Below are 24855 nucleotides of genomic sequence, written 5' to 3' on the forward strand. Positions count from 1 at the left end.
ACCATATCCGTGACTGTGACTGGGCGCTTTCTCTGCTTTGTGCTGGCCGCCTGGGCAAAAAACCTCCCTTTGAACTTTTTCCCCAGTGCATTTGCTTTGCTTTGCACAACATTCCACATCCATCCATCATCCACCTCGTTTCTCCCACCTACACCACCACCACCACCAACCTCACCTGTCTCGTCTAGTCAGCCACGACCACGACGTCGTCGTCTTTCCCATTTTGCGGCACCTTTTCTTTTCCTTTTTTTTTCTCCCTCCTTCCCCCTCAACGGCCTGAGTTCCGCAGAACCCCACCAACAGAGCTGTCGTGTCGATACGGGACGGCGATTAATTGACTCCCTCTTTTTTTTTTTTCCCACACGTGGAAAACCCCTCCTCTCCTACAAAGAACACACTCAGCAATGTCTGAGGTACAGACTCGGCCTGCCGCCTCGCGCGGCAGAGGTTCTGGTCGCGGTGGAAGAGGTGGATTCGCCAGCCGGGGTGGACGCACTGCCGGCAGACCCAATGGCGATAAGTTTGCCGATGATGCGACTGCGTTTGAGGACCAAGGCGAACTCGGCGAGCTGAAGAAGCAATACGGATCAAAGACTCCTCTCATCAAGGAACTGTTCCCCGATTGGTCTGAGCAGGATATCCTCTACGCTCTTCAAGAGACAGATGGTGACGAGAATCTTACCGTCACCCGCATTGCTGAAGGTATGTGTGTGGGCGCATAACAAAATCCTCCTGCCTCATCAGGCTGTCATCTTCAGCCTTGCGCAACACACCTGTCACCATTGTTCCGCATAGTCTCCTAATCAACGCATTGCCGCACCTGGGCCCGTTATGCTAATTTTTCCTCTTTTCCCTCTCTAGGCACCATCTCGCAATGGGGCGAGGTCACGAAGAAGGCCCCACGCTCCAAGGCTAAGGAGCCCACGACTGCCTCCTCAAACATCGACTCATCCAACGCCAGATCTACTCGTGGCGGACGCAACGTCTCGGATGCTGGCCGTGGTCGCGGCAGAACCACTGAAAGAGGAGGCGCTCGCGGTGGCCGGGGCAGGTCCTCACACACAGCAGCTACTAATGGCACTCGTCACACCAAGGAGAACGCTCAGCCGCTCTCTGTGCCTACCGAGGAGTCGAATGCATGGAACACCCCATCCGAGGCGAAGGACGCACCTACCGAGGACCCCTGGGCCCCCAAGGAGACCACCGAGAAGCCCGCCGCGGCTCCCGCTCCCGCTCCCGCTGCCGCATCCGAGGCTCCCAAGCCCGCCGCCCCTGCTGCCAAGACGTGGGCTAGCATGCTCCGTCAGTCGACCGCGCCCAAGCCCGCCCCGAAGCCGCCCAAGGAGGAGCCCGCGCCTAAGCCCGCCGAACCCATCGAACCTCTCCCTCCCGTCGCCCCTGCCGTTGAACCTACACCCGAGCCTGAGCCTGAGCCGCAGCCTGAGCCCGCTGTTGAAGCCCCCGCCGAACCAGCTCAAGAAGAACCAGCTCCTGCAGAAGTACCAACCGTCATTGAACCTGAAGTGGTTTTGCCGCCTTCCAAGGACCAACTCACTGAGACGAATCTTGAACAGGTCGTCGACGAATCGCACCCGCCCGCGACCGCTACCGTTGCCAGCACGACCGCCGATTCCTGGGATCCTCGTCAGGCCGCCGCCAGCGCTACCGCAACCCCCCTGTCTGCCTCGCAACAGCAGCACCTGCCTGCCCGCCCCGTCGCTGCCACCTCGAACAGCGGTTTCGCCACCTCTGCCATCAAGGCCACTACCGAGAGAGGAGCCCGTACCCCGAGCTATCAGCGTCGCGTTCTGGACCAGGAGGAGGCTGTCCGTATGCCTGGCAACCGCGAGGTTGACCGCGCCGCTGTCCAGTTTGGTGCTTTTAGCTTGAACGACGAGGACGACATCGATGGTGACCGTGAAGAGCCCGAGACCAGAACCCAGCCCCCCGCCGATTCCCCCGTCGCCCACCCCCGAACCTCTCTCCCTCCCGCTCCTCAACAAGCTCCCGTGCCCGAGGCCATTGGCACCCAGAAGCCCGCTCCTGGTCTGCCTCCCGCGGCTGCTGCCCCCCCTACTGGTAATAATGCTTCGAGGCCCAACACTGTGGGCTGTTTTGCTAATTCTTGTTCAGGTCCCGCCAGCGCCGTCCCTCAGCCTCCCGCTTCGAACCAAAGTAAGTGTTGTCATCTGGCTCAACCCTAGCCTTTCTTCTTACAGTTACTGACATGTTATTAGCTCCTCAGCAGGCCGCCCAGCAGCCGCCCTACTCGCGCTTCAGCCAGGCTGGCGCCCAGGAGCCCTCTGCTTTCCCCCAGAAACCTATCGATCCCTTCAACCAGCCGAACCCCTCTGCCACTCAGAACCAGTTCGACAGCTTCCCCACCCAATCGCAGCAGCAAAACCAGCAACCTGGTGGAGCATTCAGCTCCGCGCCTAGCGAGTACTCTTCTTACTACACCGCCGACCAACAAAACCGACCCCCTTACAACTACTACAACCAGCCTTATGGCCAGCAGGGCGCCCAGGCTCACCAGGACAGCCTTTCATCCCAGCAGAGATTGTTCGGCGGTTACAACGCATCTCAGCAAGCTGACAACCTCAGCCAATACCCTCAGAGCGGCGGCCTGCAGAACCAGTCTCGTTACGGAGGCGTCACGAACGATGCCCAGAACAGCGGACAGACGACACCTAACCCTACTGCTCAGAGTCAGCAGCAGCCAGCTAGCCAGGCTTCTCAGCCTCAGTCTCACGGCCAGCAGAGCTACCCTTACAACAGCCACCCTTACTACAACAATGCTTACTACTCGAACTACATGAACTACGGTCACTACGGCCAGGGAGGATACGGTGGTGGCCCGTACGGAAAGGGAGGTCTCTACGGCCACCCCTACGGCATGTCGCCCCAGGGCCCTTATGACCACGCCTCTTCCCCCGCCGGCGGATTCGGCCAGTCGTCTCTCCACCGTGCCGACAGCGGTCTGAGCTCCGGCTTGGGTGGTGATCAGTTCGGTCGCGCTGGTTCCGCTCAGTCCGGAAACCAGCCTGGCCTTGCCGGTGCCAGCGGCTTCGGTGGCGTGCAGGACACCTTCGGCCGTGGCTCTTCTTCCTTCCAGTCCCCCGCTGGTCAAGGTTTTAACAGCACCGCCCAGCCTGCTGGCTCCGCGTCTGCCAGCGATGACTTGAAGCCTTTCGGCGACAGCAAGCCTGGCTCCGGCCCTTCGCCCTCGCTCGGCGGTGCTCGTCCTGGCTCGGCCACGAACAACACGCCCTCTGGCCAGACTGGCCTTCCCCCTCCTCAGTCCACCTCTCAGATGGGTGGTTACGGAGGCTACCCCAGCCACCTCCAGGGACACGGTCTCCACGGAAGCAGTGGCTACGGTATGGGCGGCGCCACTAGCGGACAGCACGGCAACGCTCCGTTTGGATCCTACGGCCAAGGTGGTTACGGCAGTGGATACTACGGCAGTGGCGGCCAGCAGCAGCAGCGCGGCGGCTGGGGCGGAAACTACCATTAGAGAAGTAGTGGTCGCCGGCTATCTCACCCTCGGTCTTTTGACATGAACTGAGTGAGTGGCCTTTGGCCTTTGAGCCCTGGCACGTTGTCAGCTCTTGCGCTTTTGTCGGCAAACGAATCTCTCTTTGGACTTGCAGACGGTATTACTGCAGGCGGCAAGGATAATTCATGCATTCTCTCTCTTTAGGGGAAACTTTCTTCTCTCTACTCATTACTCTGTGTATGGCCTTTGAGCGTATGTGTACGATCTATCAAAAAAAGAATCAGGGAGGGGAAACACTTTCGGATGGTCACCGGCCGCAACGGAATTGTGTTTTTTGTTTTCTTTTTCGCAACGGGGAGGTCTAATTAGGCTTGCTCAAGAATGATAGCTGGCGGCGAGGTGGCATGCGGCCTTGAAAACGCTATTGACAGACGGATTTGGACTCGGTGGGAGGTTGGTCGTTGCCCGACGGAGGGCTGATATTGAGATTGAACTCCTTGGAAAAGGGAGCGTAGTAGCCAATAAAATATTTGGCACCCACTGTTACTGTGCAATGTGTAGTGTGACGTGAATCTTGATTGCATTATGCTTACATCAGCTACGTAGGCATTTTAACAGAGGATAGAATTCAAGTTCTTATTTCTTACCTGACGTACACTTGTTGGAAGTATTTGAGATGAGCTAACAACCGTAAAATAATGAATACTTAAACGACCCTTTATGGCTCATTGGACGTCAGAAACTGTGACTGTCCCATCCATCGCGGCTAGACTTTATTTTAGCAAGTGACACCAGAGCTCCAATGCCCACTCTTCTCGTCAAATTACCAAGATTTAAAATTCATGATACTTATATTCTCTCAAGATATTTGGTATGCCACCTTACAGCCAGCCCTTTTGTTACAGAACGCTAGACCACAGGAATTGGAAACACACTCAGCTGGATAGAAACCACTCAGGTACCCATTCGACTTTGGATAGAAAGGTGCTATCAGATTGGCATTTCCTGTCTTGCCGGAAAGGGGCTCTAATCGGAATCGATGGGATGGTCGAGGAGATACTTCGTTCAACTTGTGTACTACTTGGGGGACTTTTTCTCTCGTCTTCACATACAACATTACTTCATTAGGAACTCATCTAAGCTAAAAAAAAAAAAAAAAAAAAATGTCAGCCATGAGAAGTGGCGGTCTTTGAAAGCGTTCAAGTCATTTTGCAAGCTTTTCTCAATTCGGTAAACCTCAGTCTAACTACTACCATGGTAGCCATTCACCTCAAGCCGAATTACCATCTGGTCAAAGTCAAAGAAAATAAATTGTGTGGCCCGTAGGTACTGATTCTCGGACCTTTTCCCTGCCCAAACGCCAAATCAGACCCAAAATCAATCCTTTGGTTCTTTATAAATCCATCGTTGATCACGTTGGCAACCAGTGCCAGATACCATGTCAGGCACACCAAGACATGGCCCAGTGTCCAAGGGCATTCATGCAGCAGACTCGGTCCATGTCGTCCTCTCTCAAAGCAAGCAGGACCTCCCACGGGGCATCGCCACGCGTCACACCGCGACGCTGCATGATATTCATAGTTCCATCGTTCGCCGACCAAGTCTTGCGAACGTAATCCGCCTTTCCGCCAGTGCCGGGGATGCCGAAGTCGACGTCAGCGCCCATGTGAACCCACACGCTGCAGCCGAGACCAGCGTGGTCCGGGCGGTTTGCCTTGCGGAAGGCCGCTCCTTCCATGGCGGGATCCTTGAGGGAGGCCGCGAGTGCGATACGCGACGGGATGTAGTCTGGTTTGTTCACCTTATCTACCGCTTGACGAATCAACCATGCTGCTTCAAAGATTGAAGAAGTGGCGTCATTGGGCAGTTTTCCAGCTTCGTCGAGCATGGTGAGAGATTGGACCTTGGCTCTTGCGACGTTTTGCGTGTAAATGTTGCCCCAGGAAGAGAGAGGGAAAGCGGGCGAGAGACGAGGTCGAGCGTCGACAGCGGTGCTGAAGGATGAGTCGTCAGATGGAGAAAGGTGAGAGATGCGGCTTCGGGTGACGTAGACCCAGACAAGGGCCGAGAGGGTATCGACCATGGAGACGAACGCGCCATCTCCATACTTCTTGCGGACGTAGGCAAGTGCCTTAACCCGGAGAGCTTCGATGACGGAGTTGTCGAATTTGAAAATCTTGCAAACAGCTTTTGGGGTTTTGATGCCGTTGGGTACCGGGGCATTCTTTGTGAAATCATATTCGGGAAAGTCAACGTCTTTGATGTCAAGCTCCTTGTAGCAATCCATCTTGGGACGTTCTTTGACTTCTGTTAGCCATCGTTTGCCCTTCACTTTAGTGTCCTCAAAGAATGACATACTTTTTGACTCCATGAGGTAATTGCTTTTGTCATTGTCCGGACCGCTGTAGTTGCAAATGGTGTGATCAATGAAATTGTTCTTGGATGCCACATTGGCACCTTGAGCAAAGTACTCAAGGAACGTCTTGATGAATCCCCCATCGAAGATGCCATGGTGCGTTGAGAAGCACACGAAAAGGCCCTTGCCATTCATCTCTGTAACTTTCATCGTCACGGGAGGACAAGACTCTCCAGGCTTGGGGTGATTAGGGGAGTTCGAGAGAACATCTTTGTTCATGGTCGAGGGGGGCATGCCCAGGCCCACAAGCTCCTTAAAATTGTGGCCGTTGAGATGACAGATCTTTTCGTAGCGAAAGATTTCGGGGCGGTTCGAAGGGTTCATAGACCACGTATCACCTGTATAGAGGAGCTCCAATCGGTTTCTACCCTCAGCAGCAGGACGTATCTGACCGGAGAGGAATGGCCAGCGAGACAAGGCCCGGTGAAAGCACTCCCGAAGGTAGTCAGTAGCAGTGCCTGCGTCATAGCCATCTGTGAGTGTGAAAACAAAGATGGTACGGACGTAAATTCGAGGCGCAATCTGATCGAGAGGCGTAAGGTGAAGCATCTTGGGAATCATCACATCGTCAAGTGTGATCTGATTGTTCTCTGCCATTTTCGTTTTTTGTCTTGAGTAGAGAGTGGTATGACAGGGTATCTGAGAAGACGGTAATAACAGAGGGACTCCTGAGAGTGCTTGAGAGGATAATTGGGAAGTGTCAAGATAAACAACACTTTGAAAATTGTTGTTATTGTTGGTGATTCGCGCCATCTGCTCACTTGAAGTGAATGTGAGAATAAACTGAGTTCCATCCCGGTGAGCAACCAGGGAAGGCGCGTACCTTCCTGAAAGAAGTTCCTTCCAAATTAAATTCACCGTTGCCCGCGAACCCGTATTGTTCTGAGATTCCCTACTTCCTAAAAGGGAAAGCCATTTCATTAGGAGACCATTGAGTGCTGCCGGCCCTTTCGTACAAGCTTTGGGGTGTAGTGCCTGTTGTCGGGCTGATAGGATGAGCGAATCGCAATTCTGCGCTTCATGTACGTCTATATCGACAGGTTGGTGAGCTGCTGTAGGATGAGTGCTGGGAATCGACTCCATGTTTAATGACGCTATTCAATTGGCGTGAAGTCTGTTCAACGATTGGAAGTTTTCAAGTTAGTTGAGGTCAATGTGCTTATTCGGGTGCTCCAGCCGGGAACGACGAAGATAATGTTTAGTGGAAGCTATCTCCGGATGGTTTACAGATTCTATGGACCGTTAATACCACAAGGGTATTCGATGTTTTATATCGTTAGTAACCGGAGATGACTGTTATCCGCCTCTATCGATAAAAGCCATATTTGTGCCCCTTGACGAGGACTTGTTCTGACCCTTTGCAACATAGCATATGGTTGGCCCAAGCGGGACCTACCCAAGTCTTACAAGAGGCAGAACAAGGCCATTGTAGCCTTTATTATCTCTCTTTCATCTTAATGAATTAGTAGTACTTGTATCAAAGATAAATTTGAAGTTACCGAACAGTTCGAGTGACCGCAAGGGTAGAAATCAACGTCTACAACATGATCAAAGATGCTGATCAATGAGCAGAAGGCATTCCCACACAACGGGGCTCGATAATTGGAACCATTTCAATGACGACGTGGAAAATCAAGATCACAAGGATTCTCACAAAGAATGCATTAGGCAATTCATAGAAAAGCCCAACAAAAGGGGCAATAAAACACAAAGTAGCTTCGTCAGTTGTTCTGATATCTACAATATTGAATGGAGAAGAAACTGCCGACAACGTTGAAGGGTTCTTCGAGGAAGGGTGATTTGGCGAAAGAGTATTTTCTCCATGTCAACTGGCTTAGACATGTCCAATGCTTGAGAATATCTTGCGCATAACGGCGTACATTGATCGATGTATACTCGATCGCAAATCAATGTCCTACATCGTGTCCTTGATGGTAGCTACAAATCATTTACTATCCAGTATCCTGCTGTCAAGACTGGGTTGAAATCCTGTCCCCTGGCATTCCGCTCGGCACTTAATTTTGCCACAAGCCTAATCTGTACTATCAAAGTTATGCTGGTACATCAAACTACCAACTTGGATGACAAAATTAAGGAGCCCGTCAAGACGTGTACTTCCATGGTCAAATCTAGGTAGTATTATGAACAGTCACCCGTAGTCACCATGACTTACTTGATATCCACGCAAAGTCATAACACAACCTTAACCACTACTCGAAAGAAGCAGTAGCGTTAAATTGGAACTGATGTTGTTTTTATAAAACTCAGAGCAGAATTCAATCGAAATCTGAATCATTCCACCTATAGGGGTCATTCAACCGTTCGTACTGATACTGCCGCTCCTCTTCTCTGTCGATTTTCTCCATTTCCAGTCGAAGCATCTCTAGATTATAAATTTCACAATCCTCGTAATTGTCGAACTCAATTCTGTCATCATCTGAGATCCAAGTTCTTGGAGGGAGTTGTGTGAGCTCGATGTTCCACCTAGAGCTCGGTCTTCTCTCCATTAGATTGTCGTAAAAGGTTCTGATCTCTTCATCAAATTCATACTCCCCAAAAACGATCAAAATTCTTTCCAGCGAATAAATCGCTTTAAAACCGTTGTCGTCTAGCATCCTTAGTATATCTGCAGCTACATCCAACCCCCAAAACGGAAGTTGACCGTCGGATGTTAGGCATAAAATCTCGACTGTCCTTAAAAGTTTGTGCATTTTTCCCGGATGAGTTCAAAAGTTTGAATAATATCCTTATGCAGAGTTGGTGTCCAACAAGAGACGAGTGGAACACGGAAGTTGATGCAGATATGACGCAAAAGGTTCGCGTTGGAACCAATTTGTCGCAGGAATGGAGCAACATACGGCACATCTTGGTCATAACTTTCGGAAATATACGCATCGGGAAAACGAAAACGGTTTTTGGAATAGAGAAGTGGTATAGCCTCGGCGTTGATTTTCTTGTTGACACGGAGAACCGCCGGGGAGAAACCTGCCTGCTGGAGCCGAACGAGGCGAAGATTGCAAGGGCCGTGATCCGTTTCAAAATCTACAGACTCGTCCTGGACAAGGATTTCCGAGTAGATTTTAAGACGGATCTCTAAAGGAAAGTCGAAGAAGTCCATTGTTGAGGTCCCTAGCTTTGGTGCTGCGGTGATCTCATGCAACACAAAAGCGACATCAACAGAATTAAGCAGATTCTCGGAGGGGTATGTCACATGACCCTGAACTCTTTCATACTGTCCCGCCTGAATTAAGTCGATGAATCCGTGAATTAAAGTCTGAACCTGAGCCGCTTTTATGCGCGGTTAAAGCCCAATAGAAGTACCACATCCAATGATCATGCCCAATCAAAGCGTGGATAAGTAGTCCCCGTTTGCTGCTTCGAAAAAATCAGTTGGTTCTGCAAAATACACTTTTTGAAGAGAAAAGAACACAGGTTAACCTCTGTCATAAAAACAAAAATCAAATTCTAGCACGACCTGGTTTCGATCCAGGGACCTCTGGGTTATGAGCCCAGCGCTCTACCCCTGAGCTACCGTGCTTGCTGATTGATGAAATTTTCCAAGTGCAACTGCCCTAAGGCCTGATGGAGTGGACCCGTTGTGACTCATTCAGGACCGGATGATGCTCACTGGCCCAATTACACATCTTGAACAAGATCCCCAATCAGCACGTCTAGCATCCTGCTCCTGTATGAAGAAACTTGCCAAATTACCCCCGTCTTGTGGGAATTCTTCGGAGAGCAGCATCGTAGGTTGTGAGGAAAGTCGCTGCAACTCCGGCCCGAAGTGGAGAACATTGCCTCAATTCGGCAATCCATCGTTGCCCACTTTGATCCAGCAAACCGGACCCGTCAAAGATACGTTCCGGCTCAAGGAATAAGAAACGAACTTACACATCATTGATTATAAGGGCATCTGCCACGTTTCCCCCAGATTGTAGAGGGAAGTTACCTAATTGCCAGCTCGACTTTATCAATCTACCGAGCCACCTTTGATCCTAACCATGTAGGTTTGCGGGGTTCCCATGCTAGACGCTTATCTTCTGCGGATCCCGCCTCCCAGTCTCAGACAAAAGCCGACAGAATTTCCCGATGCCATCGGGGAATTGCCACAAGGACGGACGATGGCCGGGTCGGCGTACAAGGCAGTATGCCAATCACGCAACAGCAGTAGTGATGGATTTCTTGCGTTTATATGCGTTGGACCAGTTCAGGGGTGACAAAAACAGTCTCGGTATATCCAACTTACGTATCTCTCTGTTTCCGGTCCGTTTTGACCAACCTGGAATACTGCACAGCACACCGTCAGAAACTGGCTTCACCACACGATGATATCTCCTGTAAGGCGTCGCTCTTGAAGACAATTTGTATACCGAATTTTGATTAACAGTTTTTACTAGAGATGGAAGCGTTTGGTGCGGTTCATTGCCGAGGATGACTGGAGGGAGTATGTTGGCGAGCCCATTGATGAGAATGTTGACGGTACGTAACCAAACTTTAATCAAGGCCAAGCAACTTACACCGCAAAGTCGGAGCTGCCCTTGCAGCATCAGTCCCCGTATCAGTTCGGGTCTTTACCGGTTCATCGGCACTCGACGCCTCAGCAGAGCCAACATCAAAGATTCTCAACATCCAGAAGTTGCTCCCACCCTTGTCTCGTAAGGAGGTTGGCACCATCCGTTGCATCGGCCTTAACTATCGCAAACATGCCAAGGAGATGGACCTCGACTTGCCGGAACATCCTACGCTGTTCTTTAAGCCGGCAAGCTGTTTGAACGCATCGAATGCGCCACTTCTTATCCCGCATCAAGCCACAGACGCCCAAGCAGATTACGAGGCCGAGTTGGCCGTTGTTATCGGTCGCGACGCAAGAAACGTCGGCGTTGAGGATGCCATGAACTATGTCCTGGGGTACATGTGCTCCAACGATGTAACGGGCAGGAAACACCAATTCGCCGGCGCGCAGTGGGGCTTCGGCAAGGGCTTCGACGGTTTCGCTCCGATGGGCCCGTGTATCGTCAGTACCAGCAGCATTCCGGACCCTTCTGTCATTGAGTTGAAGACAGTACTCAATGGGCAAATCATGCAGGAAGGCAGAGGAGATGACATGATCTTTTCCATTGCCGAGATTGTGGCCTATTTGTCTCAAGGCACGACATTGGAAGCCGGCACCGTGATCATGACTGGGACGCCTCATGGTATCGGCGTGAGCAGGACTCCACCAGTGTTCTTGGCGCCTGGGGATGATCTTCGAATCGTCATGAGCCACGGCCTTGGGAGCCTTGTGAACCGAGTGGAGTATGAAGATAAGCCACTGAAGATAGCGAATGGGTTCAATGGTGTGAAGGCAGTTAATGGTGTAAACGGTGTGACCGAAGTCAAGGTTAACGGGTTCCACTAAGGATTAAATCTATTCAATTATTTATGACCATGAACCGAAATTACCCTGACATGTCGATGAGATGTTACGCACTTCAGCATGAGCCTTAGGGCGCACTGTCTCTTGTTTAAGCCTATGACATAGGTCGGCATAAAGAACCTGCTCGATTGAAAGCCTATGAGAGTTCCGAATGTGCAGCTAAGCTGTAATTTATAGATAAGACCGTGCATAACTGTTCGCGACGCTTTTATACAAGTCACCGAAAGCAGCAGGCCGGTGCCAGCAGCTAACGGCTATCCATAATCGGTGCAACTGGGTACATTGGAACGACTTCCAGCACGCAGCCCACCAGGCTCTAGGAAATAATTGCAGCATGTAGGTATGTTCTTCATCTTTCTCCATCTTGATAAGGGGAATCAGGTTTAAAGTAGAAGAGGCCAAAACACTTGACACAAGTTACATATCCAGGATCCTGAAAACATGGATATCTCGTTGGCTGGGGCTGCAGCTGCTGACATCGGCAACGCAACTTGGGGTAACGAGTGAAAATTAGCTGGCTGCGAACGAAAGCTTCTCCTCGAGAGATATCGAAGCGATATAAACGCTTTTTGGATTCAAAAAGGGTCGAAAAAGGTGGTAGCGGTGGATCGTTATTCAAAGCAACAAGCTCAAGCAAGTCTTTTGTTATTCTACTCAAGAGTTCAATACAACAGAAATATGTAACTGAATTGCGCCCATCAACTGTCGTCGTGACATTTGTCGCAACGGGCCTCACGCTGTGTTCTCTTCTCTCCAATCAAGAATTGGTTTGATCGTGCATGATGGTGTTGATGACATGCTCCCACTGAGACAGATCTCCGCTTTCCGGTAGAAAGAACCCCGGGTCATCCCAAGTCATTTGAGCACTTGACGTGCTGTAGGGGAGTCCTAACCCAACCAGCAAGGGATCAAACTCGGGACTCTCAGCTGGCAACTGCTGAGGCTGTGTAGTCATCATACTGGGATGGCTAACTGACTGTAATGGTCGCTCAGCAGGTGACGCCAGAGCGAGTGGAACCATAGGATTGGGAACCGGCGGCTGCGACTGTCTCGCCTTCTTTACACAGAGCTCTACGATCTTCACCTCTGCCAGAGCAAATTCATTGAGCCAGACATCGTTCCGTTGCATTTCGCAATACGCAGCTAGATCTTCAAGGATGGCGTGCGACCTCCGAGAATGAGGATCTCGCACAGCGATTATGCCAAGAACCAGAGCGCTATTGAAGAGGTTATGGGGGCCTAGACTCCATTTCAACCTGTCGTTGAGGGGTTGGCTGAACAACTTGAGACCCATTTCGAGGTCTGCGCAGGCAGAGGCAATGCACACATCGTGACTATGCTTGTAACGGTTTGTGATGGATTGACGTAAAAGAAAAGGGCGGTGAAGCGTGACCCTAGCAAAATGGTACATGCTATGCAAATGAAGCCTCTGCCAGGGCAGAAAAGGAAGCCGCTCATCATTTGATGTGTCGGGATCATCTAGTTCAAAGTATTGAGGCAAACGGCTTCTCCATGTCTCAATCTCCTTGTCCAATGTCAAGACTGTTTCGTAGGAAACCGTGAACAAGCCGAAACAGCGTTCCTGGATCTTCCCTACGACAACAGCAAGTTCATGAGCAAGTCTGCTGAAGACGCTGGCAGTCGGCTCCGAGAGGGGCGCTTCCGGTATGTTGGCCGCTTCGTCGTCACTAAGATCGTCTAGCCAGACATTTGACGCTTGCTTAACCAGGCACTGCTGGTCAACGATTGCAAATGGCCTCCCGAGGGCGAGGGCAATTGTTTTGTCCAGCATGTAGAGGTTGCTCCACAATCTTCGTCTCGTCTCTGTCTCCTTCCGTGGCAGCCTCCACCTCTCGCCATCAATGTGCATTCCTTGTGCCTGGGCCATTCGCATAGCGAAGCTGGTGGTGAGCCATGACTCCGGTACTCGGCGGGTATAGATGAGGTACCGCGTCACCAAAACACCGGCTCTCACGAGATCGGTGGACTCACCATAGAAAGTTGGGGCAATAACGATGGCTCTTCGGGCAGCCCAATAGAAGCGTTGTGATGTCTCATAAACTTCTCTTTGCACCTCCTTGTTACGCGGTTTCGGACAGTCAAGCAGGACTCCGTACGCCATGACGATGAAAAGCAGCGCTAACCAGCGGAGGTCTATAGTAGCAAAGTCGTCGAAACCGAACTTCCGAGACCAGAAGTTCTCATATTTGGCTTTGAATGAGGTTGGCTGAACGGCATCAATGGCCCAATTGAGTTCATTTAGGAAGCAATCCGTCAACCTATCCACGGTCGACTTCTTCCTGGGAAGTAGACCGAGTAGCTCCCATATCTGAGAGAAAGGACCACCTTCGTCTCGGAAAGAATGTGTTGAACTCGCCTGGGCTTTTTGACAAAGACCAGACGAAAGCTCGGGAGCTGGAGCTTGGATGATCTTCGCCGCCGCTTGAGGTCCGAAGTAGGATGAGCCGAAAAACGAGGGCGCATCGCGGCTTTTGAAGAGGTTTCCGACTGGGTACTCTGCCTGCTGGTCTTGTCCGCTTTCGCCTTGTCGTCTACCTCCGCTGCTGGATGGTCTCGATGGGATTGCGCCAGGCACTGTGGACGATACATCCGGCCGTTCAGTCTCTTGTGTTGGAATTGATGGAGTAGGTGTCACTGGTGCTGCGAAGCTCGTGACGGGCGAGGTGACCATCGGTTGTCGCGGCCGCTGAGCCGCCCTCTCGCCATCATCTTCGAGATGGTTGTATGAGCAAGAGCCGCCTACTCCACGGCGTTCGCAGTTGAAGCAGGGTCGCGATCCGTTGCACTGATATGCTTGCGTTAGTAAACATGGTGTACGGAACACAAACTGCTTAACTCGAACAAGCTTCAGCAGCAAAGATCAGGCACAAAGGGCGGTTGAAGCGAGATGTGACATGGTCGCCCATTCAACTTGATAGACTCTCATCCAACCTCTCCACCCGTATCAACTTCAGTTTCGCGAAGTTTGCAAAAACAGGCCATGCCAAGCCGACCTTGAATGTCCTATCACTTACCCTCTGCTTTCGCCGATGACACGACTCACACGCGACAGCGTGCCTCCCTCGCTTTCTTTTGCGAGAAATCGGACTTTTCAGGTTCGGGGTGTTGATTGCAGGCGAGACTGAATCCATCATGGGTCCTATTGTCGGGGAGAATGCCGAACAGGCAGCTATCAAAGGTGGTCGGTTTGTGTGATCGGGGAATTTGGCAGGGGGTTTTTAGTCGAGGCGATGTCGGCTTTTCATAATCCCAGTGAGAGGGGATCAGTCACTCCTAATCAAGATTCCCCCACATTTGACCGAGGGGAAGCTCGGCGCTCCTAAGCCATTCGTTGGCTCCTGGAGATAAGAATCCTACCATGGTTCCCCAGCTTTCTTCGTCCCCGCTAAACTACATGGATTACCAGCCGGCGCCATGATAACTGCGCACATTTCCCGACGTAAAGGACTGAGACAGGCTAGCGTCGGCAAATTCTGATGGCGGGTTAATGGCTGAATCCGGTGACCTCACCTTAGTTGCTTGGCTTGTTGGCTTCGCCTTGATAGATATATGTCTAATGCAAGAGCCTGTATGTTGGTTGGAGAAATGTTGGTAACGCTCGAGGTAGTCAAACCAAAGCGACAGCATTTCAACCATCAACCAAATTGAGTCAGTTTTGTCAAATATGTCTGCGGAAAAAGTGCCTATCGAGGCAAAGGACGGGGACGTCGATTTGTCCAATTCGGCGGTTGCAAGCTCCCACCTCACAATCGACCCCGTTGCAGAGAAGAAGTTGCTGAGGAAACTGGATGCGTGGCTTGCCCCGATGATGATTATATGTTTTTTGGTCGCATACTTGGATCGCAGCAACATTGGTATGTGTTTCATGATACAACATGGCTCCGAGAACTAATTGTTTATAAAACAGGCAATGCCGCAATTGCCGGCATGAATGAAGACTTAAACTTGACTGGCAACAAACTCAACGTTGCTGTCACAGTCTTCTACGGTAAGCTTTCGGTCCTATTACAACTTGACCAAACGCAATTGCTAACGTAATACCAGTAACATACATCACATTCGAAATCCCCGCGTCTTTAATACTTAAGAAAGCCCGCCCCAGCAGGCTCATCCCCTTTTTCATCCTCTCATGGAGCGCAACAGTTGTCGGCTCCGCCTTCGTAACTAACTACGCCGGCCTCCTTGGGACCCGTTTGGCGATTGGGGCATTCGAATCAGGCCTCTTTCCTTGTCTTACGCTTTATCTCAGTACATTCTACAAACGCGAGGAACAAGCCCGTCGAATTTCATACCTTTTTGTGGCCGCTGCGCTATCGGGTGCCTTCGGCGGCCTCCTCGCCTTCGGTCTTACCAGTCTCCATGGTGCGAGCGGCTTGGCAGGCTGGAGATGGCTTTTCCTCATCGAGGGCGTAATCTCCCTTGCTGTTGGTTTCGCTGTCATCGTGCTTCTTCCCGACAGCTTTGAGACTGCAAAGTGGCTTACGGAAGAAGACAAAAATTTGATGCGAATTCGTGCAGAGCAGGCAAGAGTATACCAGGGCGAGTCCGAGAGCTTTGATAAAACTGAGGTAAAGCTTGCTTTTAAGGACCCCAAGGTCTGGTTATCCGCAGGATGCCAGTTCTGCGCAAACACATGTTCCTTCGGCTTTGGCACCTTTTTGCCTGTGATCATTCGCGGCTTTGGATACAGCAGCATTAAGACGCAGCTTCTTACCGTACCTGTTTACATCTGGGCATCGGCTGTCTACCTCACGATTGCGTATATCTCCGACAAACTCAATAAGCGTGCCGTCTTCATGGTTCCCATGGCTCTAATCACCGCAACTGGATACGCCTTGATGCTTGGGGTTAGCATGAAGGCTACCAGCGTTCAATACTTCGCAACGTTCGTCACAGCTACTGGCATTTACTGTGTTGTTGGCCTTAACGTGACGTGGATAAGCAACAGCAACGCTGGATACTTCAAGCGCGCAACGGCTATTGGCCTACAACAGACGATTGGAAACAGTGCTGGGCTCATGGCTGGCCAAATCTACCGTATCACTGCCTCCGACGGAAGGTATACCATCGGGCATGCAGTATCGCTAGGCACTATTACCGTCGCATCAGTCGGGTACTTTACCATGTGGAGTCTGTTGAACAAAATCAACAACAGGAGGGATGCTATGAGCATCGATGAGAGAGTACGGGAGATTGACCAAGGCAAGAAGGGTGACAGGCATCCTGACTTCCGATACACGCTGTAGAGGCCTATTTTCCGAGTATTTCATAGTATCTTTATGCTACCATAATGTTATCGTTATTCTATCCTTCACTTTGAGCACCCCCATGTACTTCAGACGTCGTGTAAAATACGAGACGCCCATTACACGTCCTGCATGGCAGTTACAGTCTCAAACGAAGTCCAGAACGAGCTGTCCGTTAAACCCCAACGTCCGTCATCTAGAGGATCTTCGTCACCGAAATCTAGCCCCGGGGGATCAAAAAATTCGGTAGAAGACGGAGGCATCACGTTGTTCCTGGCTTTCTCGTTTAACTCTCTGCAAGCGCCATGTATCCTCTTCAGCCTGTTATCGCCAGTAGCTTTTATCAGTCTCTCCAAAAGTAACAGGGCAGATTCCACGTTGCTTTGATCGGTAAATCTGTTCGGATTCTCAGGCCGCGCCAAGTTGTTAACAGTGATGAACATAATGCTCGTTAAGTACCCGCACGACACCAGCCTAATCACAATGTTAGCCTCGCTTGTATTCGCGTTATAGATATCCGGCTGTTGTCAGTTACCAAGTAAGAGCCGAATCGTTTTCCGGTGTCGCAGCGTACAGCTGCATACACGTCCTCGCCTGACGAACCAGATTCTCCCAGCAATCTGGCAAATGTGACGCAAAAGCTTCAGGTAGGGCATCAGGTACTTCTTTCTTGCTGCAATTTAGCAACCTCTGCAACCAATCCAGGTGGTGCGAATCTGCATAATGTGTTGTTGCAATCAGTTGCAAATGCGTATAGTGCAGCAACGATAGATACCTCAGATACTCTGTCGGTACAACTTCCGCTACTCTATGCGCCAAGAAGTCCTCGGGCAGCCCTTTTTCCCAGTTCTCAAGCATCTGACGTAGACGAACCATATTCTGGCCCCTTTCGAACTCTGACAGTTTCATAGCCCGGACAGAAAGCAGCATGGAGTAAATCTTGCCTTGGATATAAGCAAGTTGGACACGGGTGCGGAAGTAGTTGAACGTCTGTCCAGAGGTGCCGATTATGAGCCCAGCCTTGTCTGGAGGGTTCAAGCTCGGAAGGTCGACATCAATGTCAGAGTCTTGATGAATGGGCGGTTGGCCTGTTCTCATCGCACAATCTCTATCCATGATAAACGCGATCCAGAAGACTCTGTTCCTTTGAAGGGCCTCTTCAGGCTCATAGTCTTCTCTTGTCGACTTTGTATGAAGCTTGAGGCCCTGGGCCAGCCGGACCACTGTAGCGACTAATATCGAGGCCGGCCCCGCGTCTGAAGAGCCGTGGAAGACTAGTACTAATCCAAGAACAACTTGCAAAACGAGCAGGCTTGGATCACTGATTGCCATCTGGTTGAGGACCGACTGAACGTTTTTGATGTACCGCTGCATGTTCCTCGTTTCCTCCAGGCTTGACGCATACGAGTGCCTTTGAGCGAGCGCAAGGACAATGTTGATGGCGGCCCAGGCGTCTGTCTTGCGGTATGCTGGGTATGCGTACCACCTCCGCAACATCTTCATGAAAACCTCCCGATCAAACAGAGGCAGCACCTGGTTCGATTTCTCGAAATAGTCCTCAACGACAGGTAGGACTACACTAAGCGGGGGTAGAGTCTCAGGCTTGTGGCCCACCACACTGATGCTTTCTTGGTCTGACAAAACCGAGAGTGCTTCTGTCGACGTCAAGCTGGTACCCGAAGCCCATGTTTGCTCTTCTTCTGAGCTGGAAAAGGTCTGCAAAGCAGAGTTTAATTCAAAATCTCTGGTGTCCCAGGATGGATCTGCCGGTTGGAACGGCTGATTTTGTCTGTTTTGTGCCTCAAGCTGCGCTAGCCGCGCCTCCAATATTTCGATTTTCTTGACACTTAATCACAATATCAGCTCGAATTCGGGTTCTTCAAGAGATTGACCTACTGATTGGGTGTGACAGCGGTTGGTCTAGTTGGGCCAGTGAAAGTGCATTCTGCGTTATACAGCTTGCATCCTGAACATCTTGGTTGCTTGGCGTCGCATTTGATCTTCTTGTGATAACAAAGGTCGCATGCCTTATGTTACCAATTGCTCCTTGTAAGCCTCTGTTGTGCATTCTGCAATCATGATAAACCAAATACTAAGCCGCTTACCTTCCTACGCCTGACACGCTTAGGCTTAGCTAAGTCCATTGTCAACTTGTGGAACTCAACCTATCAAATCTTGCTTCAGCAATTGGCTGTTCGCTAGTGATAGCTAAGATACACGGCAATGCAATACTTGGAGATTCGATCATCCATGAGGAGAGAGTCTGTCGTGTCAGCAGGGTGGAGTCTTGGTGGCGTCGTCTGTTGTGTGCTCATCGCTTACTAATACATCAAAAAGGAACCACAAAATCCTGGCGACGAATCCTACACCCACGCTGTGCCTGCCTCGTATAACCCAGGTCACATTTTTGGTCTGGAGCGTTGTCCACCGTCAAAGTATGCGTGGTTTGTCTATGTAGATAGACAAAAAAGCAAAAGAATCGACGTTGGCCTGATTCGAACAGACGCTCCCGAAGGAACAAGATTTCTAGTCTTGCGCATTAGACCACTCTGCCACAACGCCACATTTCAAACCCACTGATAGGTGGGTCGTTGTGGGAAGTATCATCGTGTTGACTCAAGATGGTAATTGGAAGGACAGAATGAGCGTGCTAGCATCGGCGAAATTGCAACGAGCGCCAAAGATGACTTGCAAGCAGCTTTCAAATGACCTTGCGATACCTTTATCGATCTGCTTGGTCCTAAAGTCGGTGCTCTGCCCTGGTCCACTGCCAGTCAATGTGTGGCAGCTTTGAATTGGACTACCTAGGTAGGTAGTGGGACAACGACAAGCGCACTTCGGCGTTGAACATATTTCGCATACACCTTGGCAATTAATCAATAAAACGAGGAAAATATTCTGATAAGGTGTATATCAATTCAAAGTAAACAGTTTGCGGTGACCTTTACGCTTCTGATAGACTGTTGAAATATTTAAGCATGAAGTATGGAAGTAGAATGCCGGGGCGAGATGAAAAGATGAGCTGAAAGTAAAGCGATGCACATGACATAGAGCATAAGGAAACACCAAAGAAGAGATAGTGGCTAACTGAATTAATGATGGCAGAAGACTAATAGATGGCAAAGACAGCCATTCAGCTTTGGGCGGCCTGGCCTAAATACCAACGTTGGAACCACAGGGGCTACCCGTAAAGAGGAAAAATTGAGGGGGAAACTGGTGTATTATATTGTGTCTGATATTCTAAGAAGAAGTCGCAGTAAAAGTGCTGGAGCAAATGGTCGCGGAACCTATGGCCGCTGTCGGACTGCCCGTCACGTTGTTTATCCCCCGTGCAAACAACCGAGGCATGCTCGACTTTAACCTCCATGCCTTCGGCTTGAATGCTTTTCAGAAGGATCTCCTGCTTATTTTACTACCGGTCGATTCGTCGGTGATGTTGCCTACTATAGTGAGTGCCAGCCCAGCCTAAACTGTTTGGTTACCAAATTGATTATGGGTCATCACACTCAAACTACCTAAGTTTTCAAATAAGTTCCAGCCCCTTTCTAGTCATTGTAATTTGAGGCAGCTTCCTTTTCCCTTCCGTGGTGGGCCGGAGCAAAAGAAGCAAAACTTCTGCCATGGAACAGAGTCTGATTTCTAAGTGACATACTAAGCATAACTAACAGACAATTTGTCTACCTTTCCAACTACTCTACAACCCATATCCGAGATTACTTCACCGTCATCATCTACTTCGTCAAGTAATGGGGTTTCCCTATCACCTACGTCTTCAGTTTTTGTTCTACAGTACCTTCATCTGCCCAATCAGACGTTAACACTAGTAGCTCTTATACTACTTCGCTGACTGCTGCTATATCTCCCACCACAACGTCGTATATATCTTCAGCAGGACCCTTCGTGTCGCCTGGAGATAGTTTCAGCTCCATATCCTATCCCTCTTCAGCCTCCCAGCTAGTAACCCCGCCAATATTTCCCTAGTACGTCACCCACAGTCGGTACGGTAACAACCACATCAATCCCGTCAAGCTTGTCACTTATCCCGAACACCATCCTATCGGGCCTGTGCAACTTACCCGTCCTCTTCACCATCCAACCTCCCCAGAGTGCGCCCAAGCAGGCGCCGGCGCAATACTACAAAACACAAGATACGTTGGTGGCCAAGTCTGAGGTGAGCAGCTCCCATGGAACTTGACAAGTAGAAGTTGTTGCCTGGCGGGATGATGGGGAGTGTGCTTGGGGCCTGTGTGAGTGAGGGTCTTCTAGAAACCGACTGAACACTACATCTTTTCTTGTTTGAATCAGTGATGGGTGTGAGAAGTGGCAGTATTACACATATCAATACAATCATAGAGGGCGTCAAAATCCAAATGGGAGAGACAGATTGAATAAGCACGGGCGAGCCTTAAAGCGCTCAAGGACCACCGACCTGAGGGGGAATTGCGCTAGAGCTTCAGGGAATATCCCATGTACCTCCACTATTGCCTTTGGATAGATAAGGTACGGATAATCAAAGTCGAAATTTATCTTGGTAGGCATGGGAAGATAAGCCTGTCTCGTCGACAGTGAGTACTGCCGCGTGATGCTCAAATCAAACCCAAACGGGCTATTTTCCAGCCCGGATTGAATCAGATGTAGACCAGACTTACTTAACATGAGGTTCACTAGCTTAATTATAATATAACGAGAATTTGAGGTGTTTACTATCATGAATTCTATCAAGTGAACACACAAGGCTGAAATGAGGCCTGTCATTATTCCAAGAAAGTTAAGGCTGCATCTGCAAGAATTTTAGAGGACTGCAGATTTCTAGAATTACCTGCAAATCGGTAATGAAATATGAAGGCCCATGTTTCATAACTCCCACATAATGGAACAGAAAACCGAAAATAAGAAGGAGAAACAAATTGAATGAGGTTATTTCGGAGAGGAAGGCACATGCAGGCAGGCGGCTGCAGCTCAGTAGATCACGGATGGCGTGCAGGAGCTTAGACATAGTTCAAGATATCATCAATTTTGATTGGACAAAGTTGAGTAAGTGGAGAATCGCCAATCGAGGACTGCCATTTGTAAGTGGTTTCCCCGCATCGACCTGCTGCAACACTCTGCAGTTGGCCCTGCCATTTTCCCAGCCCCCCAGCTCAAGCAGCAAAGAGCGCCACGGAGGAAGCTCCTCCTCCCACAGTAGAATCGAACGGAATGCGCACGGTCCTGCCTTCCTCTTCTGCGATCCTATGCAAGAAAGAGCTAAGCTACGGAGGGGAAGGGGGTCACAGAGTTGCGGCTTCATAAACACTGAGACGAACCTGCTACACCATGTTACTGCTACCGACAACAATGCTCTGTGCCATTGTTACACACTGGTCGCTCCTTGTACGCTTGAAGAATCGAGAAAAAGTCCATTCGGATTGGGGAAAGCTGGTAAGGAAAGTGTCGAAAGGGTTCGACCCCCCCATCTTTAGTGGTCTGCTCTCGCCTCCCTCCCCATCCAAAACCAAGTCCGAGTCTGCCAGCAGCCCCATTTCGGTTTAACCGGCTCTTAACCGGGGCTAAGCTCCAGCCCTGCAACATCCAAGATCGCAGGTCTGCCGTGGGGCTTTTGTCACGTCAGCTTGACATGACGGCACAGGTTCCTCTCCACCCAATTTGCCGCGAGGGGAACCTTGTTTCTCGCAGCCCTTTCCTTGTAACCTTGCAGCTTCACTCTGCCTCCTCGAGGTCCGCTCCATGTTCTGCTTAGTGAAGCTCAGGGTCAGCTGGAACACTTCGCAAGCACCTTCACACGCAAAAAAAATACTGGACCGAGCCCAGCAGCAGCAGCAGCAGCAGCAGCAGCAGCAGCGCCAGCAGACGCACGAACAGCTGCTGGGCATGGCGTGTCCCGAGCCGCCCTTACCTCTCACTCCATTGCTGATTCGTCCCGTGGGACCAGCAAGACCCAGGACTCGCTCCCCAACCCCATGTTTCTGTGCGATGACCTGCCGCTCCTGCTCCTGCTGTGCATTTGCAGTAACAAAAGCCCAGTCGCTGAGGAGCAGCTCCAAAGCTCCGACTCCAACCTCACCTCTTCTTCCCTTTTCTCTCATCTTTTCCCTCCCACCCATCCTCATTCTCAATCTTTCCAGCTATTCATCGCCAAACGACATACCAACCTTCAACCCCATCAAATTTCACGCCTTTTGACACTCGAGGGCGGCCATTGACCACATTTAACCCGACGACTGCCATCATACTTACTGCGCACTGTGCGCCTGCCACACCACCCCTTACGTCATCGCAATGGATCCCAATCCCGTTCCTGGAGCTGTCCCTGCTGTTGCTGGCATCGACGCAGGTGAGTATTGTCACCAAACCTAGCTTAAAAGCACTATCGCAGTCGAAGGATGCTCTATGGGCGCGAATTGCGCGTTGTGCTGGTTGTTATCCCTTACTGCATCGATGATGCTGGCCGCTGTTGCTGCACCTCATAATACTCGAATCTTGACGTGCTGACTTTCTTTCCTGATCCAGTCCCTGAGACAGCACAGAAGCCTGTGGAAACAGCGGCTGTCCCGGTGAAGCCCGCTGAAGAGAAGCCCCTCGAAGAAAAGCCGGCTGAGGAGAAGGTAGCCGAGGACAAGAAGGACGAACCCGCAGCTGCGACGGAGACAGCTGCCGTTTCGGCCACTGAGCCCGCCAAGTTGGAGGAGCCTCCTGCTCTTGCTCCGCCAGCTGATGCGCCAGCTGCAAACGTGTCTACCGCCGATGCGCCCAAGCCGGCTTCCGTCGAAGATGTTCCTGACAAGGACGGTCCTATTGCCACGACCGGCATCGATGAGCCCAAGGCCATTCCTCCCGAACAGCCGCCAGCCGCGGCCGTCCCAGCTACGAGTACCGCGCCAGCCACCGAGACTGTGAAAAAGTCAGTAGAGGAGCCCATCGCGCAGGAGCCTGCAAAGGAGCCTGTTGTTGAAGATGAGCCGGTCAAGGAGCCCGTCATCGAGAAGCCTGATGTCGTTAATGGCGCCGTTACTAAAGATGTCGAGATGACTGGTGCCCTCAACGAAATCGAACCCACCGGTTCGGGAGAGCGCGAGGCGGCGCCGCAAGCTGTTCCTCCGGAGGCCAAGACTGGCGACAAGCGCAAGGCTGATGACCTCGAGGTCGCCAACGGCGCCAACGGCACCAACGGCGCAGCAGAAGATAAGCTTGAGGAGAAGCCGGCCGACAAAAAGATCAAGACTGGCAAGCCCGGCCGACCCCCAACGAACGGCGCAGCCAAGACGTCTCCGAAGAAGGATGTCGTCAAGGAAAGCCCTAGCAAGGACTCACCAAAGAAGGAAAAGGAGTCTGTGGGCCACAAGGTGGCCAGGAACGTCAAAAAAGTCTTGTCGCCTGTTGGAAAAACTGCGCGTAAGACTCGTTCTCAGGGACCTGCTTGAGTTTCTCTGGTCATGAGAAACTTATGCGGAGTAGTGATTGTCACTGCTCCATGTTTTCATTTGCGTAAACACGGCCCAATACGGCCAGTGTCGCGGCCGGGTTCAGGCCGGTCTGGCGGGTTTGCTCTCTTTGTCCCGCGGGTTTTTGGACAAGCAAAAAGGAGGTGCGGGATTATGTTTTTCGTCTTTGTCTTTTTGGTGTGGTTTTGAAGCAGCATTCTATGAAAATGGGGAGGACTATGTACATAATGATGCTTGTACAGGTAGCTTTTCAACCATGATTCAGTCATTTTCACACTTTTTGAGTGCCTCTGTGAATCGCCAGGAGATACTTTAGCTCAATCACCGGATCCAACATTCACTTACGAACAAGTCAGATAGCCGTCTAGATAGATGCAACTATCGATAATGGGGAAGGGAAGGAAGGATCACCAGGCGCTACAGCATGGATGACGTATTACAGGGCCCTTTTTCTCGGTCCAGACCGCGAAGGGCCCACCATCTTCCGCGTCACCATGGTCAACGGGTGAGGGATTCATAGCTGAGTACGGAGTACCCAAAACGCCGTCTTCAACATGTGAACCATTTGGCCACCTTGAAGAAAAGACATGTGGTGGTCCTAGTGTATTAGTAGGATCAGTCTTTGAGGAATGCATGTCCTGAAGATCTTTAACAGTGCTCAGCTACACGGGAAGTCTCAGAGATGGCGAGACAAGTAGACGCCTGCAGCCGCTGAGCGCGTGGGAAGAAGAGGTCATTGTTTATCCGAGCTTTTAAAAAATGAAAGGAAAAAAAAAAGTTCATAACGGAAAAAACGCCGAGCTGACCAAAAAAGG

General features: G+C 50.8%; 7 protein-coding genes across 7 annotated transcripts; 4 read left to right on the forward strand and 3 right to left on the reverse strand.

Annotated features, from left to right (window-relative positions):
• Nucleotides 1–404: 404 nt before the first annotated feature.
• CTRU02_208424 (rnapii degradation factor def1) lies at nucleotides 405–3517 on the forward strand (the record flags this gene model as incomplete). Its single annotated transcript, XM_070205090.1, has 4 exons — nucleotides 405–706; nucleotides 839–2079; nucleotides 2134–2181; nucleotides 2220–3517. 4 exons carry the CDS (start codon nucleotides 405–407, stop codon nucleotides 3515–3517), a joined length of 2889 nt encoding a protein of 962 aa, XP_070061165.1.
• Nucleotides 3518–4940: 1423 nt separating this feature from the next.
• Nucleotides 4941–6512, reverse strand: CTRU02_208425 (trichothecene 3-o-acetyltransferase; the record flags this gene model as incomplete). Its single annotated transcript, XM_036728417.1, has 1 exon — nucleotides 4941–6512. The coding sequence occupies one exon, from the start codon at nucleotides 6510–6512 to the stop codon at nucleotides 4941–4943; it is 1572 nt and encodes a 523-aa protein (XP_036579701.1).
• A 3728-nt stretch (nucleotides 6513–10240) lies between these two features.
• On the forward strand, nucleotides 10241–11313 carry CTRU02_208426 (fumarylacetoacetate hydrolase; the record flags this gene model as incomplete). The annotated part of the gene is made up of 3 exons (XM_070205091.1): nucleotides 10241–10252; nucleotides 10313–10394; nucleotides 10442–11313. The coding sequence occupies 3 exons, from the start codon at nucleotides 10241–10243 to the stop codon at nucleotides 11311–11313; spliced, it is 966 nt and encodes a 321-aa protein (XP_070061166.1).
• A 775-nt stretch (nucleotides 11314–12088) lies between these two features.
• On the reverse strand, nucleotides 12089–14486 carry CTRU02_208427 (transcriptional regulatory protein C1F7.11c 2; the record flags this gene model as incomplete). The annotated part of the gene is made up of 2 exons (XM_036728420.1): nucleotides 12089–14137; nucleotides 14367–14486. The coding sequence occupies 2 exons, from the start codon at nucleotides 14484–14486 to the stop codon at nucleotides 12089–12091; spliced, it is 2169 nt and encodes a 722-aa protein (XP_036579704.1).
• A 530-nt stretch (nucleotides 14487–15016) lies between these two features.
• CTRU02_208428 (nicotinic acid plasma membrane transporter) lies at nucleotides 15017–16598 on the forward strand (the record flags this gene model as incomplete). The annotated part of the gene is made up of 3 exons (XM_036728421.1): nucleotides 15017–15206; nucleotides 15260–15340; nucleotides 15397–16598. 3 exons carry the CDS (start codon nucleotides 15017–15019, stop codon nucleotides 16596–16598), a joined length of 1473 nt encoding a protein of 490 aa, XP_036579705.1.
• A 531-nt stretch (nucleotides 16599–17129) lies between these two features.
• CTRU02_208429 (fungal specific transcription factor domain-containing protein) lies at nucleotides 17130–18742 on the reverse strand (the record flags this gene model as incomplete). The annotated part of the gene is made up of 3 exons (XM_036728422.1): nucleotides 17130–18444; nucleotides 18495–18625; nucleotides 18704–18742. 3 exons carry the CDS (start codon nucleotides 18740–18742, stop codon nucleotides 17130–17132), a joined length of 1485 nt encoding a protein of 494 aa, XP_036579706.1.
• Nucleotides 18743–22877: 4135 nt separating this feature from the next.
• On the forward strand, nucleotides 22878–24019 carry CTRU02_208430 (uncharacterized protein; the record flags this gene model as incomplete). Its single annotated transcript, XM_036728423.1, has 2 exons — nucleotides 22878–22932; nucleotides 23109–24019. The coding sequence occupies 2 exons, from the start codon at nucleotides 22878–22880 to the stop codon at nucleotides 24017–24019; spliced, it is 966 nt and encodes a 321-aa protein (XP_036579707.1).
• Nucleotides 24020–24855: the final 836 nt, after the last annotated feature.

This window comes from Colletotrichum truncatum (genome assembly GCF_014235925.2).
Source record: "Colletotrichum truncatum strain CMES1059 chromosome Unknown Contig_0005, whole genome shotgun sequence".
Classification (NCBI taxonomy): Eukaryota; Fungi; Ascomycota; class Sordariomycetes; order Glomerellales; family Glomerellaceae; genus Colletotrichum; species Colletotrichum truncatum.